The sequence below is a fragment of the Stenella coeruleoalba genome (assembly GCF_951394435.1).
Source record: "Stenella coeruleoalba genome assembly, chromosome: 11".
Classification (NCBI taxonomy): Eukaryota; Metazoa; Chordata; class Mammalia; order Artiodactyla; family Delphinidae; genus Stenella; species Stenella coeruleoalba.
In genome coordinates this window covers 63,176,592-63,196,364 of record NC_137157.1, presented here as the reverse complement: position 1 = coordinate 63,196,364, position 19,773 = coordinate 63,176,592, and the positions used below count along the sequence as shown (strand labels likewise).

Genomic DNA, 19,773 nt, shown 5'->3' with positions numbered 1-19,773 from the left:
GTTTTTATCCCTTCCACTTCACCGATGTCTCCATGAAGGTCACAGTCAGGGCTAAAGTAGACCCTTCTCTCATGCCCCCTTTCACATTAGTGTTGATTCCTCATCTTGGAGAACCCTGAGGCCATGAGCCATGTAAGCAGAGATATGGCCAACTCCCAAATCTGGCTTGAAGAAATATGCCAAGAAGTACTCCTTCTCATGCCCTGGCTTCCCCAAGTTTTTTTGAGGCAATATCTTGTTTGACCAAATACATCAACTTTGCTCTGAAAAAAAAAAATGAGGTTCTTGGATAGTATTAAATAACCTCATTACCAGAAAAACACCATATACTATATCTATATATCTCCTTGGGTTTCAACCCAGCTTGGCCATCTATCAGACACTCTGCTTGTTTGCCAGAGAGCTTGCTAGAGGACAACCAAAAAGTCAAAGTCCTCCATCACCGGGGCAGGTTTAGCTGCTGGGCACCTTAATTTAAGCACAGTGCCGAAAGCGTACGGAAGCATCTGAAACCTTTAAAAATGTCATTGGTGAGACTTCCCTGGCGGTCCAGTGGTTAGGACTGCACGCTTCCACTATGGGGGGCCCGGGTTTGATCCCTGGTCAAGGAACTAAGATCCCACATGCCGAGGCTTAAAGAATAGATAGTAAAAATAAATAAATAAATAATGTCATTGGCACCAAAATACAAAAATATATGTAATTAAATGTTTATAAAACACAATACTGTCAGTTTCATTATTCTGTCAAATTTAATATTCAGAATATTCTCATCTTATTTACAAAACTTGTTAGATTTCATCTCTATGCATGATGATTGCTGAGAAGTCACAGCCAACTATACATTAAAAAAACTTACTCATAGTCGTTTAATTTCCAAAGCAAAGTTATAAAATTCCCTTCCAATTATTTATAAAGCAATACATATAGTATGAGGGCATTTTAATATGTTGGCTACAGTGGGGTAAGGCCTCCAGAAAATAAGCCTGAACGGCTAGACATGGCCCTTCCCTGCCACAGCTGTCCCATGTGTGTGACCTGCATCAGAAACGCCTCTCACCTTCCTCCCTCCGCCAGGCTTCCTTGTGATACGTTGAGCTGTGGCTCAGAAATTAAATCCTACTCTGGCATCATCCAAGGGCCATCAGTTTGCATCCAACATCCTCCTCTTCCTTCCAGAATTTCAACCGTAAGCAAGGATGGGTGTTCCATTCCTAAGAAACAGAATCACTGGATTGTGGGGCCTCTGAGAACAGGGTAATTTCCTAGCTAACGTTTTATCATGCCTGGTCCCTAGGTCTGGTCTGGCTAGGCGGGAGGAGGGGGAGGGGAGTGCAAGGGAGAGTGAGGATGGGGCGGTGCTCGTAAGCTGTATGAACCAACCAAAGTAGTGTCTTCCCTGAATTAAGACAATTAATTAGCGGACAGGGATGGCCTCCTAAGCCCACACCATCTAGATTTGGAACCTCCGTGTCTCTATTTCTTCCATCTTTGTCCTCACTTCTTAGAGATGCACTCACCTTTGCTCCCACACCCAGTCACACCTGGCTCTGACTTGTACTCAGTACCTTCTTCTGTTCTTACCTTCTGAGTTTCACGCTCATCATCAGTATATCTGTTACGTATTTGTCTGTCTCTGATTGATTTTAAGAGTTACTGAGCCCTGCTGTGTGCAAGGCACTAATTATGGCCGTCTTGGCTGGTCGGCTCCCAGAGGGCAGACACAACACTGGGGGGATCCCTGTGACTGATGTCTAAGTCAGTGGCCAGGTGGTCATGCATCTGGTTTCAAAAATGAGTGAGTTGAGGAGGTGTGGGTTTTAGCAATGAGGCAGAAAATTTTAAAAATAAACACATCTCTATTTTATTAAAAATGTACAGTTTGGGGACTGAAGGAGAAAAGTAGTGTTTCTCAAAGTTCTAGGATTACTTAGCAGTACCCAGAGTGTTTGTTTAAAAACACCAGCTGGGAATCTGCATTTGGAACAACTTTGAGAATCACTGGCTAAGGCATGGAGCAAGGACCGCAATTGTCTCGATCCTTCTGGCTTTTTAGGGTTCCGGGGAAGGACTCGTTTGACTTTTTACAAACAAGCTCAGCTGGCTCCTCTGGGTGTTCCTGGCCTTCCTTTCTTTGGGTCACTGAGGCACTGAAACAGTTAGTACAGTTACCGGTTGGGAAACAGATGAAACAAGGCCCTGAGATGTGAGTACCCACCCAGCCTACCCGAGAGCTTCCCTGGTCGTCTCTGGGAGACCAGTCCAGGGCTGGGCCCAGACTGACCCAGATGTGGAACTGCTTAACACAACATTTCTGCCACATCCCAGGGGCTCTGCTTCTTTTCTTGTGACTCTTCCTCCCGTTTCACGTTACAGAATACTCCCTCTTCCCTCCCCTCACTCTTTCCTGCTCCTTCCTACCCATCCACGTTTCTTCCTCTCCACCCCCATCTTGGTTGCTTCCCAGAAACCAAGTTATAAGCTCTCTCTTCTGTCGGCACCACCTTGGAAGTCTGTGAATCCATAATCACTGCATCTCAGCACACACGTGTGAACCATCGTGTACTTTGTGCAGAAATCGGCTCTGAGCAAGGGAGGGCAGGGCAGTTAGAGTCGAGGTTAAGATACTTCTCCAACTGCAGACAGCGCTCGGTGTGTACAGGCACATAGCTATCTTACCTGTCAGACAGACAGCCCAGGGGAGACACCTGTAAGACAAAGCAGAAAAAAGATCTTGGAGAAGGGCGTCTGCTGGTTTTTGAAGGACACGGTCCCAAATCACAGAGGGAAGATTAATAGCCCTTCCCCACATGCTGAGAGGACACCCCGGCGGGCGTTTGATGAGACAGGTTGCTAACGTCAGGCAGACCAGGAGAATGGGACAGTCGGTGCGAGGCTGGCCCTAGTTATGAAGCTAGCTGGTGCTGTGAACTGGACAACTTGGCCATGGGAGCTGGTCAGGTCAGCAGGATAGTGAAGAGATGAGTGACCTGGACCCACACAACAGGTGGGCCTGCAGATTTGAGGTGGGCCAGGGGCAGGCGGCCAAAGAGAGGGTGCCCTTTTGGGAGTGGAAGCAGTGTGTCTCCAGAGGTGCACACGCACGGAGAACGCACAAAGAAAGCAGCACGACCACCACGCTAGGGCAGCAGTAGCCTGGGCAGCGGCAGATTCTCATGCCACAGCAGCAAGATCCCAAGACGATGGAGGCAGCACCCACACTAAAATCTCGAGGACCAGCTTGACACACAGGTAGGTGGTACCAACCTGGCATGTGGATAAAGAAAACAGAAACAGCAGGGCTTGGTCTCTACACCTGGTAGTGTGATAAACTGAAAAAACTGCTGTAGAGTTTGAAAAAGGGGAAGAAAATTGTATTCACCTAAATTCCCCTGGAAAGGAGAAACTGTCTTTGCTGGGAACAATATTTTGATTAGTGCTTAAGTCTGAAGCTGAGATCCCAGTGGCAGCATGGGTGTAGGTGGGACAGCTCTGCATGAGAGACGGGAAAGAGTTTTTGAATTTTGCATGTTAAACCAAAGAGAGAGGGGAAGAAAGGAGGCTGCTCTTCGGTACTGTTCACTGTGAGTCCCTTTCCCTATCACCCCGCTAAATTTTCGGAAAGTTATGAAGATCGTGAAATGCTTGGGGTCAAGTGGAGCGTGTATACTTGATACTTATGTGCACATATTCACGTGTGCGGGGTTGGTGCCTCAGGTTGAAACAGATGACGAGCAGAGCCCAGGCACTGGCAGGGATGCAGAGGGAGAGAAGGCGCTCAGAGAGGAGAGATACCACTATGGGGGTGCTAGAGTCAGGGGCAAGTTTAGCCAAATCTCAGCAGGTGCGGCCCCAGTTGATTTCTGGGTTACTAAATTCTGCCAGTGTTGTTTTTGGTTATTCTCAGTTCTGTTTGCTGTATCCAAATCAACTAACAACAACAACAACAACACACACACACACACACACTTGGAAACTCTTCAGGAACTGAAAACCAGGTATCTATGTACTAGGTGGGCTATAATGTTGATGTCCAGCTGGGACTCTCAGGCCCACTTCAGAGCGGAATCACAGCCAAGGACCAGCCTCCTTTGATGTTGCCGTGCCACCCCGTCTTCCCTAAGTTCCTGTCGAGAGGATGAGGGCGGCAGCAGCATCTTGCAGCCTTGGTTCTGGTTAGGTCTACACTGGCAGGCATCAGTGCCCTCTCCCTGTCAAAGATATTATTGATTGTTCCCCAACCAGGGATCCAACCTGGGCCCTGGCAGTGAAAGCACCGAGTCCTAACCACTAGACTGCCAGAAAATTCCCATCCCTGTCAAAGATCTTTAACTGGGGCAGGGGCAGGGCCACAGGAGGCAGCTGGGGTTAGTAATCTAGAAAGGCTCCTTGAAACAGCCTTGAGTCTTCAATATTGACATCTTCAAGCCAAGAGAGGCAGAGTTGAACCTTCCTAACCAGAAAAGTCCCTTGTTGGCCCACTGAGTCCTGCCCGCCTCCCCTCAGCTGCTCTTCCCAGGGGCAGTTCTTGAAGGCAATAAGGAAATGACAATGCCAAAGACGGGCCCAGTTTATCCTGAGATTTTTGGTCTCTCTCATCTCTCCATACCTGCACCTGGCTCTCCTTGAGAATAACCCCCAGGCCTAGGGCAAGAAACACCTCTTGAGCAATTCACGTGCAGCCCAGGAAGCAAGTGGGAAGGAATGACTTCTGTCGTGATCTTCTGAGACGCCGTGTGGAGTCCTTTGAGAGAACTAGAATGGTGCTGGCGTGGGGACCCAAGCTCATGGCCAATGAGGCAGGTAAGCATCTCTCTGTCTGATGTGGTACAGTAAATGAGGTCATTATTAATGTTTGGAAAGATAGCTGTTGGACACAGAAGTGTGTACCCTTGGTGGGCAGATCTCCCTGAATCCAGATTAACCGTCCAGCCTTGCATCTTACCGGGCCATGAGGGACATCAAGCTTTTGTGGTAGGAGGAATGCACATCCAATGCCAACAGCCGGGGAATATCTGGGTACCCCCCAGCTGGTCCCAGGACAGGCTGGTGGGGGTCTTCTTTTCTACTGGGTGACTGGAGGAGGCCACATCAGTCTTCCAGATGGCCTCCAGCTGGTTCCCCTGTTGGCTGGGGTGTGAAGGTTGATAGTGTAAGAAGAGATGAGGAGGTCTTTACAGAAAGGGAGGGACTGGGAAGCAACAAGCTCTGCAGGGTTTTCTTCCCTTCTCAAATAGTTGTCACTGCCTTCCTTGCCGCATCTCTTCCCTTCCCAACTCTAAATCTCACCTCCTTGGGTCTCCTCTAGCTGAGGAGCTACTGGAAGAGGCTGCCGAGACAGCCCCTGTTCCTCCAGGCACATGCCCTGGGCCTGAAGCCCTGAACTGGCCACACCAGGGGGGTGTGGATGTGTCTCTTCTTGGCTGCCCAGAGACTCGTGGTGTCTCTTTGAGCCCAGGGGTCACGTGGTGGGAAGGATCAGGTTGATTTACATGGATGGACCAGTGGCAGGTGCCAGACCAATGCTCAGGGTGGAAATGGTTGTAAGTTCTCAGCTGTGGGTCCCAGGAGTCTTTCAGTTGCATAGTTTGAAACATACTTGGTCAGGCTGTGCCATGAAGCCCACACACCACATACACACATACCCCCATCTGGGCCAATGGCCAGAGCTGGGCAGGCCGCTGAGAAGCTAGGTTCCTTGCAACTCATGGGGTGAGCTTTGCCTGTCTGTGCCTTCACTGAGCTGCCAGCCACCCCGCCCCCGCACCACGCAAGTCTGGTCACCCCTGCTCCCTGCCTCCCTCACCCACCTAGCCAGCTGCCCCTGGCTTCCATGCACCTACTGGGCCATCCGCAGGGGCACACATTGCTGGTGCTTGGTCATAAAGAGCTCCAGGTGTCGCTTGCAGGAGGGGCTGCTGGAATGGATGTTCCGCAGTAAGGATGGAGGAGGCTTGCTTTTCCTTGACTTTGGGGAGGTGACCACAGGGGTGTTCAGGTTAATGTTCCACTCCTGCTGGAGCTAAGAGGAACCAGCAGAGAGGCATCAGAGAGAAAGGAATTCATCCTCTCTCTAGTGCCAGAGGAGGCATTGCCTGACTTGGGGCAGAGCAGAAAGGGTGAGGCCCAGGGAATGCCTCCAATTAGGTTTGCCTGGGACCTCAGGGTATTGCATTTCCCAGAAATTCCTTGAATTGTTCTTTGCTGGTTTAGTTCCTGTTTTCTCCTTTGCTGTGGAGAATCTGGACAATGGGCAAAACAGCAAGGAAAAAACTAAAGGAAGCCAGAGCAGCTGGAACTGTGAGAGACTCGTGTTACCGGGCCAGGCTGTGTCAGGAATGCTCTCCGTGTCTTGTCATTCAGCCGCTGCCCTGGCCCTGGGGAAGGAGCTGGAGGAACCCTCACAGCCATCTAAAGAATTATTATATATATGGTCCCTTTCCTTCTCAACCTCAAAACCAATTTAGCAAGTCAAGACACCTACAGCAGGTGATCAGGACTAATATAAGGTGACAGGAAACTGAATTGGGAGACATCCCCATGGCCAAGGCTCTTCCAACTGCCTTATGCCGGCACTTACACTGAATCCCTCAGGACACTCCTTCCCCCAGACTCTGGCCGTGGCTGCTCAGGACTCAGTGGGGTAACCTCCTGGCCCAGCCCTAGAGGAGATCTCAGCAGATTCTGAGTCACTGCTGCGGGATTCTGCAATCCCTCCAAGCCATCAGCTAGCCTCCTGTGGACCATGTCAGCACTCGCTGCTTTTCTGACCCTGGTAGCAGGGGAAAGAGTAGAGGAAACTGAAGGCAGACCTTAGAGAATAAAAATAGGTCAAACCCAATGGATTAAGACTCCGAATGACTTTGGACTCTCAACAGCAACACCAAAACCTAGAAGGCAATGAATGAGCAGTGCCTTCAAAATTGTGAGGGAAAATGAATTCTAACCTAGACTTCTGTATCCAGGCAAACTGTCAATTAACAGTCAAGGGTAGGGGGGCTTCCCTGGTGGTGCAGTGGTTAAGAATCCGCCTGCCAATGCAGGAGACACAGGTTCAAGCCCTGGTCTGGGAAGATCCCACATGCCGCGGAGCAACTAAGCCAATGCACCACAACTACTCAAGTCCATGTGCCTAGAGCCCATGCTCCATAACAAGAGAAGCCACTGCAATGAGAAGCCCGTGCACTGCAATGAAGAGTAGACCCCGCTCGCCACAACTAGAGAAAGCCCGCACGCAGCAACGAAGACCCAATGCAGCCAAAAATAAAAAAATAAAATAAAAATTTTTTAAAAAAGTTAAGGGTAGGGGGCTTCCCTGGTGGCGCAGTGGTTGAGAGTCTGCCTGCCGATGCAGAGGACACGGGTTCGTGACCCGGTCCGGGAGGATCCCACATGCCGCAGAGCGGCTGGGCCTGTGAGCCATGGCCGCTGAGCCTGCGCGTCCGGAGCCTGTGCTCCGCAACGGGAGAGGCCTCAACAGTGAGAGGCCCGTGTACCGCAAAAAAAAAAAAAAAAAAAAAAAAGTTAAGGGTAGGGACTTCCCTGGTGGTGCAATGGTTAAGAATCTGGCTGCTGGGGACTTCCCTGGTGATCCAGTGGTTAAGACTTCACCTTCCAGTGCAGGGGATGCAGGTTCAATCCCTGGTCAGGGAGCTAAGATCCCACATGCCTTGCAGCCAAAAAAACCAAAACACAGAACAGAAGCAATATTTTAACAAATTTAATAAAGACTTTAAAAATGGTCCACATCAAAGAATCTGCCTGCCAATGCAGGGGACACAGGTTTGAGCCCTGGTCCCAGAAGATCCCACATGCCGCAGAGCAGCTAAGCCCGTGCACAACTCCTGAGCCTGTGCTCTAGAGCCCACGAGCTACAACTACTGAAGCCCATGCACCTAGAGCCCGTGCTCCGCAACAAGAGAAGCCACCGCAATAAGAAGCCCATGCACTGCAACGAAGAGCAGCCCCCGCTCGCTGCAACTAGAGAAAGCCTGAGTGCACAGTAACGAAGACCCAATGCAGCCAAAAAAAAAAAAGTTCTACCTCGTAACAACAAAAACAAAGCACAAAAAAAAAAAAAGGGCTTCCCTGGTGGCGCAGTGGTTGAGAGTCTGCCTGCCGATGCAGGGGACACAGGTTCGTGCCCCGGTCTGGGAAGGTCCCACATGCCGCGGAGCGGCTGGGCCCGTGAGCCATGGCCGCTGAGCCTGCGCGTCCGGAGCCTGTGCTCCGCAGTGGGAGAGGCCACAACAGTGAGAGGCCCGTGTACCGCAAAAAAAAAAAAAGAAAAAAGAGAGAGAGAGCAGGGGAGCTGTCCCCAGAGAGAAGAAAAGGGAGTCGCCAGCACGAGGGTGAAGAAGACAGCTGTGACCAAGCCTGGAGAGCAAGCAGATCAGACAAGAGCAGGACAGGGAGACCCACAGGGGACGGAGAATCTGAGCACAGAGTCAGGACTGCAGGCTCCAACTACCTCCCCTCCAGAAGAAGCTTTCTTGTCCAGCTCCTTTGGAGGGTTCCTCCCTCTCTTGCTCTCCCCATATATAGAGATTGGAAAACTGGCCTTCCTTACGCTCAGGCTGCCTCCTGCCTTCCCCTCTTCCTGGTTCAGAGGCTTTAATCTGCTCTCTTACTTCCCAACTGCTCTCCCACGCCCAGGTACACCCCACAGCCCCATGGCTCCACCCTGGTCCCATCCCTGCCGGCTGTGCTGACCCCTGAGAAGGTCGCCGGGTGGGAGGCCCACCTTGGGGAACATGGTCATCATGCTGCTCAGGCACTCTCGGCGCTTCTCCTCCAGGTCCCTCTGCTTGTCTGTCCAGGCCTGAAGCTGGAGGTTCTGCAGGCGGTCGACGTTTTCCAGGAAGAGGTAGAGGTTCTGGGCCTTGTAGGCAGCCCCAGCTTCTCGCACAACTTGTACGTGGTTGATCACTTCTTGTCTGGGAAGAGAGGGAAGTGATTTAGTGGGTGAAGGAGACTCCTCCTGCCCCCAACTCTCTGTTAACCAGAGATGACTCTGTGTCTGTGAGAGCTGGGGAAAACAGGGAGCAGAGAAGCAGGAGGTGGTGTCAGGTGAGGAGGCTCGGGCTGGGCTGGAAACAGGAATAAAAGTAAGGCAAATGGGGGAGCGTGTTAGGCGGGTTACAGACAGGGCAGTAGGAAGACAGGAAGAAAGGCTTGCAGGAAAGCTCACTAGAGGGAGAGCAGTGTGTAAGTGTTTGACCTCCCACACCTTCAGGGCTGCCCAAGGCTCCGAGGTCAGGTGTCCTTCGCAGGTACCCTCCCTCGGGGGGACATTGTCCAGGCCTGGGGTGATTCTCCCCATCCCACTTGCCCCAGGCTCCTCCTTTCTCACTGGGTTCTGGCTCTGCCCATGTATTGCAGCGGTGGGTGGGTGCCGGTGGGTGCCAGGGAGGACCTACCGGAGGCTCTGGAAATGTCTGTAGAGGATGTACTCATGGCATAGGCACCACAGCTCGAGCGCGTTCAGCTCCACGGCGGTGGTCGTGAGCTCCCGCACCTTGTTGCGCAGGTAGTGGGGCAGCCCCAGCTGATCCTCCTCAGTCAGGAGCTGCAGGTTCTTCCTCTGGGCCTCCACATCCACGTGGTATACCTTCCCCTTCAGAGTTACTGGGGATGTATGCAAAGGGGGCTGGGCCACTTCTCGGAGGGATGTCCCCGTGACAGGAAGGGAGGCCGTCTTCTTGGGCTTCGTGGGAACACAGCGGGCCCGTGGTTTCTGAGTAAACTCGGCTGAACTCATGGTCCTCTGGTTTCCGGGGGCAGGCTGCTGGGTCTTAGGGGACCTGGGCAAGTGTGGCCTCCTGCTTTGGTGAGCAGATTGGGCCTGGCTTGAGGGAGGTGCCAGTGATGCCTCCTCCAAGTCCCTCCATCGACTGGTGGGCATGAAGCCCATTCTCTCCACGTCCTCTCCTGTCCGCTCCGGCCCCCTCCATGGGCCCCCTTGCTCCTGGGCCAATCTCCGCTGCCACCCCCTTGCTGCTTCCCCCTGCTCCCACTGCTGCTGCTTCTCCCGGTGTCCCGCTCCAGCAGGGCCCACTTCTCTTGCCACTGCAGCCACATCTCCTCCTCCAGCCACTGCTGCCTTCGCCTCTCCCAGCTGAGTTCCTCTTCCCAGTGCTCTGCCTTGCTCTCCAAGGCCACCTTCCTAGAGCTCTCTGGGGACAGCTGCTTCTGAAAATGGGACTTCATCTGGAGTCCTTCCTTCTCCTGGGTCACTTCCTGGAAGAAGTCCTTCTGGTCTTTGACTTTGTGGCCTGGGCTTTCTGCTGACGGTCTTTCCCATTTCTTAGGAAACTTGTGATCCACGGAGGATGGCAACACAGGCTGAAGATTTTCAGTGTCCTTGCTGCTGTACACATCTGCAGTCCTTGAATGCACAGTCATGGTGGAAAGTGGTTGACATGTGGAAGGCCTAGCGCTACTCTCCCAGGTCATGGCCAGGTGACTTGGGGAGAGTGGTGAAAACTGCTCCTCCTTCTTGGGCTCCTGTTGGGTTTCCTCTATGACTGTTTCTTTCTTTCGGAGGGCCTCTTTCTTGGCAGGGGCTGGCGAGTCAACCAAGATCTTGACTGAGTATTCTGCTTGACCTCTAGCAGACTAAGCCTTGTTCAGCTGGAACTCTAAGGCACGCTTCCTCAGGAGAAGGTCATGGTACTTTCCCCCTAGAATTTCTACCTGCTTTAGTAGGGCATCTCTCTTACTCTTGAGGACTTGGAGGGACTTCTGGAAATACAGCCTCTGGCTGCTGAGTTCTTTGGTCATCTCTATTTTCAGGTGCCTGTATTTGGCCTCCAGGCTTCTGTTCTCCTTGTGCTGGAGCATCAAGGCCTTGTTGAGGTTCTCGACCACAGCAGACATGTACCTGATGGCCCGAACCTCCCCCTGGTTGAACATCGTGGAGTCCAGGAGTTCCTGCAGCATGGACTTCACCTCGGAGACCCTTATGCAGGTAGTGTGCTTGTCCTGGAGCATCTGCTCTGGGCTCAGTGGCTGAGGGCAGGATGTCACTTTTTGTGGGCTTTGTTCCCACCAGCCCTGCCAGAAGGTGTGTTTGGACACTAGGAGAGGTGGAGAGAACAAAGGCAATAAACTCCCATGGATCCAAGGATTATACTGATTCTCCACACCCTGCTTGGCCAAATTCCCATCCAACCTTCTTAGGGCTTTGGCAATAAGGAGCTGGGGCATTATATGAGGCCGGGGGAGATATTGTCAGGAGAGATCTCTGCTGGGCTCAGAGCTTGCTCAGAGCTTACCTGTCAGGGTCTGTCAGCTCCACAGCACCTGCAGGACCCAGAGGGGTCTGGACCAATTCGATCCAGTTCAACCCAATTCAACACACTGCTGATCCTCCATATTTCCCTGGAGTAGAGTGATTTTTCTAATCACGCTACTTCCCAGTCTCAATATCTCTGTTTGGCTACCTATTGCCAACTATCTAAATTCTGGAAGCCCACCTGGCACTTAGACTCTAGATCACCTGGGAAGTTGTATTTCCCTTTCCTGTTACCACTGGACTGTGTTTGTAGAGAATTTATCACGTGGTCCTGCAGTGGTTTATATTCTTTTATAATGACTAATGTCTTTTTCCATTTTGGGGGTCATGAACTCCTATGATACTTTGATGAAAGCAGGAAAATGTACATAAACACCAATTGTGCACTTTGTGTTCAAACCCATTCATATGCAGACTTCAGCTCCTCAGGGATGGTCCATGGTCATAGCTGTATCCCCTTGGATCTACTAGGTGTAGAGCTGCTGGAGGGATTATCTTAGAGCATCCATTCATTTCTCATTCAGTGAACATCACTGGCAGACAAAACACTGGCTAACTTTGGATGAGGGGCTAAAGGCAATATGGAAATTAAATGACACTGAAATCAAGCCAGCATTTAGCTAATACTGTCAGAGAGGCCATATGCTCTAATGGTTCAGAGCATGGATTCTAGAGTCAGATAACTCGGGCTTGAATCCCATCCCTACCGCTTGCCTCAGGCAAGTTTCCTAACTTCTCAGCACCTCTATTTCTGAAAAATGGGGATAATCATAGCATTTACTTCATGGGACGTAAGTAGATTATGCATGTTTAGTACCAAGCACTGTACCAGGTACCTAGAAAGTGCTCAATACCTAATCCCTAAAAAAATGAATAAGACACAGCCTTTGCCCTCCAGAAATGTATAACCTAGCAAGGACATAAATCAAGTAAACAAATAACTATATTTCAAGACATAATATGACAAGGATAGTAGGAGACATTGTCTCCTTCTCCTCCACCTTTCCTTGCTTCCTCCCTCCCCCAGCTATCGACCTTGCTTAACTGGTAAGGAACCTGGCCATGAAAATCAATGGTAAAATGATAATGTCAGCTCTTGTTTATTAAGCCCTGAGTGTGTGTTCTGAGCACAGTGCCAGATGCCTCACACCACGTGCAACCCTGTAAGGAAGACAATGCTCTCCTCACTTTGCATATGAGGAAAGTGAGGTTCAGAGAGAGGAAGTAACTTGCCCAAAGTCACACAGCTAGAAATTGGGATTCAAACTCAGGTTTGTCTGACTCCGAAGCCCATGCTCTCGAGTAAGATTAAGAAGCCAGAAAACCTATGCGTGGGGCCTAGTTTTGCCACAGGCTTTCCTTGTGGATCCTTCTCTCCTCTGAGCTTCAATGTTCTCATCTACAAAATGTGGCAGTTAGATAATCCGGGCCCATTCTAGTGCTGAGAGAAGTGACATTTCAAGGTTGAGCCATGTTGCTGACTGGCTACTTCTGGAGTAGCCACAATCGAGAAGGTTCTAGAAGGGCCTCCAGCTGAGTCTCACCAGACTGCTTGGCTCTGCATCTGGGTTTGGTTTAAGGAAAGGATGTTCCTCTAGCTCTAGCTATAAACTCCACCCTTTCTGACCTTCCAGCCTTGTTCCCCAGAACCTGCACGAGGCCACAGCTCCAGGGACCACCAACGAGGACCTGTCTCCACATCACACCTTCCTTCAGCCCTGAGGGACAGCCCAGAACTGCTCACTTCTCAGCTTGGGTCCACCACCCCAACCTCTTACCACTGACCATCCATCTCAGCTAAAGCTTTTGTTATGGAGGAGAATCAGAAAGACTCCCATAGACCCTGGTGTGTGACTTCTTTCCTTGAGATGGCATCTGCCCCACCCAGCTCCCCTGCCAGGTGCTCCTGGAACCTACTTTGTGCCCCTTTCCTTTGTCCTTCAATGAGAGTGGAGCAGAGGGAAATGAGAGACTCAATGCCTCCTTTGGTGGCGATGAGGGAGAGAGGTAACCCCTTCTCCATCACCTCGATCCATTCATCCAGGGCTTCCTCTTCCTCCTCACTCTTCCTGTTCCTGATCTCATAGGTCAGACTGTCACCTGGAGAGAGAGTGGGAGATGCAGGCTGAGAATAGTCTGTCCTCTAGGGAGCCCCAAATAGCCCTATAGGATAGGGGTTACACCAGCAGGCTTTGAGGTTGGATTGGTTTAACCTCTTATTAGCTGTATGATGTTGAGCAAGTCACTTATTTCCCTAGCCTTAGTATCCTTGCCAAAAAAGGGTTGGCTATGGATTAAATGAGATAATACAAGTGAAATGATTAACATGAGACCTGCCCTGTAGAAAATATGCATAGACATAAAACAGCACTGTTGTACTACAAAGCCAGCAATGTGCCTATCTTGTTATTGCTCTATCCTCACTGCCTAGTCCAATATCTGGACAATTAAATGAATTAACTGCAGTCAACAGCCCTGCTTAGTTCTTGGGGGCAGCTGAAGGACCACTGAACCAAGAGCTCCTCAGGGGCAGGGCAATGTGAGTAGGGGTAGGGCATATCCCTATACCATCTTCCTCCAACACTGCAGCATCCACCATACCTCACACCAGACTGAGGTCTCCTGATCGGATAACTCTGATCTTAACGGGGGTAGCATCTGGCTCCAGGGCTGCATGCAGCTGGTCCACACCCAAATGGCTATACCAGTTGCTTACAGCTGGCACCAGTGCTGTTTGGCTCAGTATCCATTCAGTACTTTGAATATCACCCTTGAGTCCCTCTATAAAATAGCTAGTGTGCTCCACAAAAAACAATTAGAACTAATAAACAAATTCAATAAAGTTACAGGATCCAAAATCAACATATAAAAGTCAGTTGCGGGCTTCCCTGGTGGCGCAGTGGTTGAGAGTCTGCCTGCCGATGCAGGGGACACGGGTTCGTGCCCCGGTCCGGGAAGATCCCACATGCAGCGGAGCGGCTGGGCCCGTGAGCCATGGCCGCTGAGCCTGCGCGTCCGGAGCCTGTGCTCTGCAGCGGGAGAGGCCACAACAGTGAGAGGCCCGCGTACCGTACCGCAACAAAACAAAACAAACAAACAAACAAACAAAAAAAAGTCAGTTGCATTTCTACACACTAACAATTAACTATCCAAAAAGAAATAAAGAAAACAATCCCATTTACAATAGCATCAAAACAATAAAATACTTAGGAATACATTTAACAAAGGAGGTGAAGGATCTCTACAGTGAAAACCATAAGACATGAATGAAAGAAATTAAAGAAGACACGTGTAAATGGAAAGATAACCCATGTTCATGGATCAGAAGAATTAATATTGTTAAAATGTCTATACTATCCAAAGTCATCCACAGATTCAGTGCAATCCCTATCAAAATCTCAATGGCATTTTCCACAGAACTAGGAAGAACAATCCTGAAATTCATACGGAACCACAAAAGACCCCAAATAGCCAAAGCATTCTTGAGAAAGAAAAACAAGGCTGGAGGCATCACACTACCTGATTTTAAGCTATATTACAAAGCTATAGTAAACAAAACACTATGGCACGGGCATATAAACAGACACATAGATAAATGGGCCAGAATCAAGAGCTCAGAAATAAACCCATGCATATACGGTCAGCTAATATTTGACAAGGGACCCAAGAACACTCAATGGGGAAAGGATAATCTCTTCAATAAGTGGTGCTGGTAAACGTGTACATTTACATGCAAAAAAATGAAATTGGGGCTTCCCTGGTGGCACAGTGGTTGAGAGTCCGCCTGCCGATGCAGGGGACACGGGTTCGTGCCCCGGTCCAGGAAGATCCCACATGCCACAGAGTGGCTAGGCCCGTGAGCCATGGCCGCTGAGCCTGTGCTCTGCAACGGGAGAGGCCACGACAGTGAGAGGCCCGCGTACTGCAAAAAAAAAAAACAAAAAAAACCCCACGAAATTGGACTCCTATCTTATACCACTCACAAAAATTAACTCTAAATTAATTAAAAACTTAAATACAAGCCCAGAAACCATAAAACTCCTAAAAGAAAACATAGGGGAAAAGCTTCTTGATATTGGTCTTGGCAATGATTTTTTTTGGGTATGACATCAAAAGCAAAGGCAACAAAAGCAAAAATAAATAAGTGGAACTACATCAAATTTAAAAGTTTCTGCACAGTAAAAGAAATGATTATCAAAAAAAAAAAAAAGAAATGATTATCAAAGTGAAAAGCCTCAACCTACAGAACGGGAGAAAGTACATGCAAACCATGTATTTAATAAGGAGTTAATATCCAAAATCTACAAGGAACTCACACAATTTAATAGCAAAAAAACAAATAATCCGATTAAAAGATGGGCAAAGGATATGAATAGACATTTTTCTAAAAAAGATATACAAATGGCCAACAGGTATATGAAAAGGTGTTCAACATCACTAATTATCAGGAAAATGCAAATCAAAGCCACAACAAGATAGTACCTCAGACCTGTTAGGATGGCTATTATGTATAAAAGACGAGATAACAAGCAATGGTGAGGACCTGAAGAAAAGGGGACCCTTGTGCACTGTTGGTGGGAATGTAAATTGGTATAACCATTTTGGAAACCAGTATGGAGGGCCCTAAAAAAAATTAAAAATAGAATTACCATATAGTCCAGCAATCCCACTTCTGGGTATATATCCATAGGAAACAAAATCACTGTCTCCAAGAGATTTCTGCATGCCCATGTTCACTGAAGCATAATTTACAACAGTCAAGACATGGAAAAAACCTAAGTGTCAGTCAGTGGATGAATGGATAGAGAAAATGTAGTATATATAATGAAATACAGATAGTCCCCCACTTATGATGGTTCAACTTATGATTTATTGACTTTACAATGAGGCGAAAGTGACACACATTCAGTAGAAGTCATGCTTTGAATTTTGATCTTTTCCCATGCTAGTGAAATATGGTACAATACTCTCTCAGGATGCTAGGCTGTAACAGCAAGCTACAGCTCTAAGTGGCCACAAAATCACAGGGGTAAACAACAGATACACTTACAACCATCTGTATGCATACAGCCATTCTGTTTTTCACTTTCAGTATAGTCTTCAATAAGTTACATGAGATATTAAACACTTTATTATAAAATAGGCTTTGTGTTAGATGATCTTGCCCAACTGTAGGCTAATGCAAGTGTTCTGAACACATTTAAGGTAGGCTAGGCTAAACTGTGATGTTTGGTAGGTTAGGTGTATTAAACACATTTTCAATTTATGGTATTTTCAACTTATGATAGGGTTATTGGGACATAACCCCATCATAAGCTAAGGAAGATCTATATTATTAAGTCATAAAACAGAAGGAAATCCTGCCATTTGCAACAACATGAATGGACCCTGAGGGTATCACACTAAGTGAAATAAGTCAGACAGAGAAAGAAAGACAAATACTGTACGATCTCACTTATATGTGGAATCTAAAAAAAGTTGAACTCACAGAAACAGAGAGTAAATTGGTGGTTATCAGAGGCCGGGAGGTGAGAGAAATGGGGAGATGTTGGTCAAAGGGTACAAACTTTCAATTATAAGATGAATAAGTTCTGGATATCTAATGTACAGCATGGTGACTACAGTTAATAATACTGTATTGTATACAGGCATACCGCATTTTATTGCACTTTGCTTTACTGTTGTTTGCAAATACTGCATTTTTTAAAAATTGAAAGTTTGTGCAAACCCTGCATTGTCAGATGATGGTTAGCACTTTTTAGCAATAAAGTATATTTAATGTTCATTGTTTTCTTAGACATAATGCTATTGCACACTTAATAGACTACAGTATAAACATAACTTTTACAGGTACTGGGAAGCCAAAACATTCACATGATTCACTTTATTATGATATCCACTTTATTGTGGTGGTCTAGAACTGAACCTGCAATATCCAAGGTATGCCTATATTTGAAATTCGCTAAGAGAGTAGATCTTAAATATTCTCACCACACACACAACAAAGGATGACTATGTGAGGTGACATGTTATTGTGATAATCATTTCATTATATACATATATATGTTTATATATAAAATAATCACATGTACACTTTAAATTTACAATGTCGTTTGTCAGTTATATCTCAATAAAGCTGGAAAAATAAAACAGCTAGTGTGAGTTTGCACTTAGGTTCTATCTTATAAAAAATGAGATGTAATAATGAACCCAGGACTTAGGCTTCATCACATATGCACCTAATATCACAATCTATTATGTTTTGGACAATGACATGCTTGCCTCTCTAGGGAATAGAGGTGATATGCTACGACATGAGTGGGACAATGTTTCACTGGAGAGGCGCTGCGATGTGTCTTTTGCGCCCTCTGCACCCACCACCCTGCACTCCCCTCCCAGCAAATGCTGACCTAGGGTAGGGGAAAGGAGGAGGCTGAGTGAGCTGGCACCAGCATCTTGGGGGGGAAGGCACCCACCCTCAGGACTGCACCCAGCCTGCAAACTCACCCCAGTCACCTAGCCAGTGGAGAATTTCATACAAGTGCTTCTCTTTAGTCTTAGCATCGTTGGAGAATGAGGTAATTTTCTCCAGCAAGATGAATCTGTTCTTGCCCTTTTGCTCTGTCTGGTGAGATTTTGCCTTTTTTTTTGAAATCATATCCTAATTCTTCCTGGAAGCGGCTGATGACACAGTTGACATTGTCCAAGATGTCTGAGAGCTGGGAAGAAATATCCTATATGGGAGGCAGCAGACTGTAGTGTTTTGGGGTGTGAACTCTGGTGCCAGATGCCATGTCCTAGTAGTGTGATCTTAGACAAGTCAGTTAATTTCTTGGGGCCTCAGTTTTCTTATTTGTAAAGTGTAGATAATTATAGTACCTGTGTCACAGGGTTTTTGTAAAGATTAAATGAACCAGTATTTGTAAAGCACTTAGGACAGCGCCTGGCACATAAAATAAGTGTTAGCTCTAATTACTGTCATTTTGATTATTAAGACCAGCTCAGGGAGAGAATACTAAAAATCCACAGCAAACATTTCTTCAGAATTTCAGAATTTGCTGGGGACTTCTGGACATCTCTCCTCACAAGGATCCAGAGGCAACGAACTAGAAAAATGAGGCCCCAAGAAACCCTCAGGATCGGAGGCTCCCGTTAAAAAAAATGCACCAGAGGCTCACGTGCAGGGTGATTTGAATCTTTGGCCATTTCCCTGTGAGTTTCTAGGGCTCAGCTTGGGGCAGTCTGACAGGTTGCCAAGAACAGACCCCAATCAGGAACTCTGGGCCCCTCCTCCTGCCCTGGTAGGACCCACCACGATGTGTCTCAGGGCCAACCTAGGGCTTCCCTGTGGGCTGTCTGCTTCCTGGGCCCATCCCTGCCTCGGGGGCAGTTTGATTCCAGCTCACCCTCCACTGAACTGTCCACAAACCCAGCTTGCTGAGGATCCCAGGACCCCTGAGGGCCCAGAGCTGGAATCTTACCCAAATCTGGGCTCAGTCCCTAGCCTCCACATCAGACCCCAACAGAAGGATGACACCCTCATCTCAAGGGGTTACCTCCTGAGCCCGAGTTAGTTGGGCAGCCTCAATTCTTGAGATGATGGCTTTCACCGACACAGGGGTCACCAACAGTAGGGGCTCGTCTTTCTCCATTTGGGATCACTCTGTCAGTCACAAAGATGTCCGGTGTCTCTGGTACAGGGGCCTGGACACACGATGTTGGCTGCTTGGGGGTTAAGGACTCCAGGGCAGCTTCTGAGTACCCTCTTCCTAGCCACAGCTCCCTGTAACTGCCAGACATCACGTTCCAACTGACCTTCTTTTCTCCAGTGACATCATGAGGTTGATTGGAAGAATGACTCCCTGTCATCTATCTGCTTGATTATCTAGCTTTTTAATCCATCATCTAATATATATTAACTTGACCTGTTGCTTTTTAAAAATCATTAAATGTTATGCTCCCAAACTAAATATTAACAGCTAAAAGTAGGAAACAGCAATTAGAAAAAGTTCTTTTCCCAAAGAACTTTTAATTAAAAAAAAATTACAGCCAATCAATAACTAATGGGAATATATTTCAATTTGCACCAGGGGTCAGGGCTTAACCAACACTGTCACTGAAGGTAACCATCAGTGCCAGAGGCCTTTCTAAAACAAATGATTAAAATGGACATCACTGTATGCCCAGGACTAGAACTTTGCCTGGTATATAGTAGGCACTTAATAAACATTTGTTGAATTAATGAATCTGTAAGTAAAAATACATATATGTGCAAATTATTCTTCCATGTTACTGAAACATTTAACAGATAAGGAATTAAACATTGTAACTTCAGTTCTTAGCAGTGCCATAGCCACTTAACAACTTGTCACCTGACACCCACCTGTCTTTTACATACTATCATTCATTCACTTATTCAAAGTTAATTCTTTCATTGCCTCACTTACTCAATGAACACTTACTGGTAACGTTCTATG

General features: G+C 47.9%; 1 protein-coding gene across 1 annotated transcript; it reads right to left on the bottom strand.

The window, feature by feature from the left end:
• Positions 1–1,040: 1,040 nt before the first annotated feature.
• Positions 1,041–19,298, bottom strand: FAM186B (family with sequence similarity 186 member B). The gene is given in 13 exon segments (XM_079937323.1): positions 1,041–2,046; positions 2,048–2,150; positions 4,946–5,021; positions 5,024–5,130; positions 5,844–6,022; positions 8,744–8,936; positions 9,420–10,038; positions 10,041–10,617; positions 10,621–11,078; positions 13,214–13,396; positions 17,804–17,945; positions 17,947–18,030; positions 18,853–19,298. Coding segments are annotated over 13 exon segments (2,865 nt in total). The 5' UTR covers positions 18,949–19,298; the 3' UTR covers positions 1,041–1,998.
• Between the last annotated feature and the right edge of the window lie 475 nt (positions 19,299–19,773).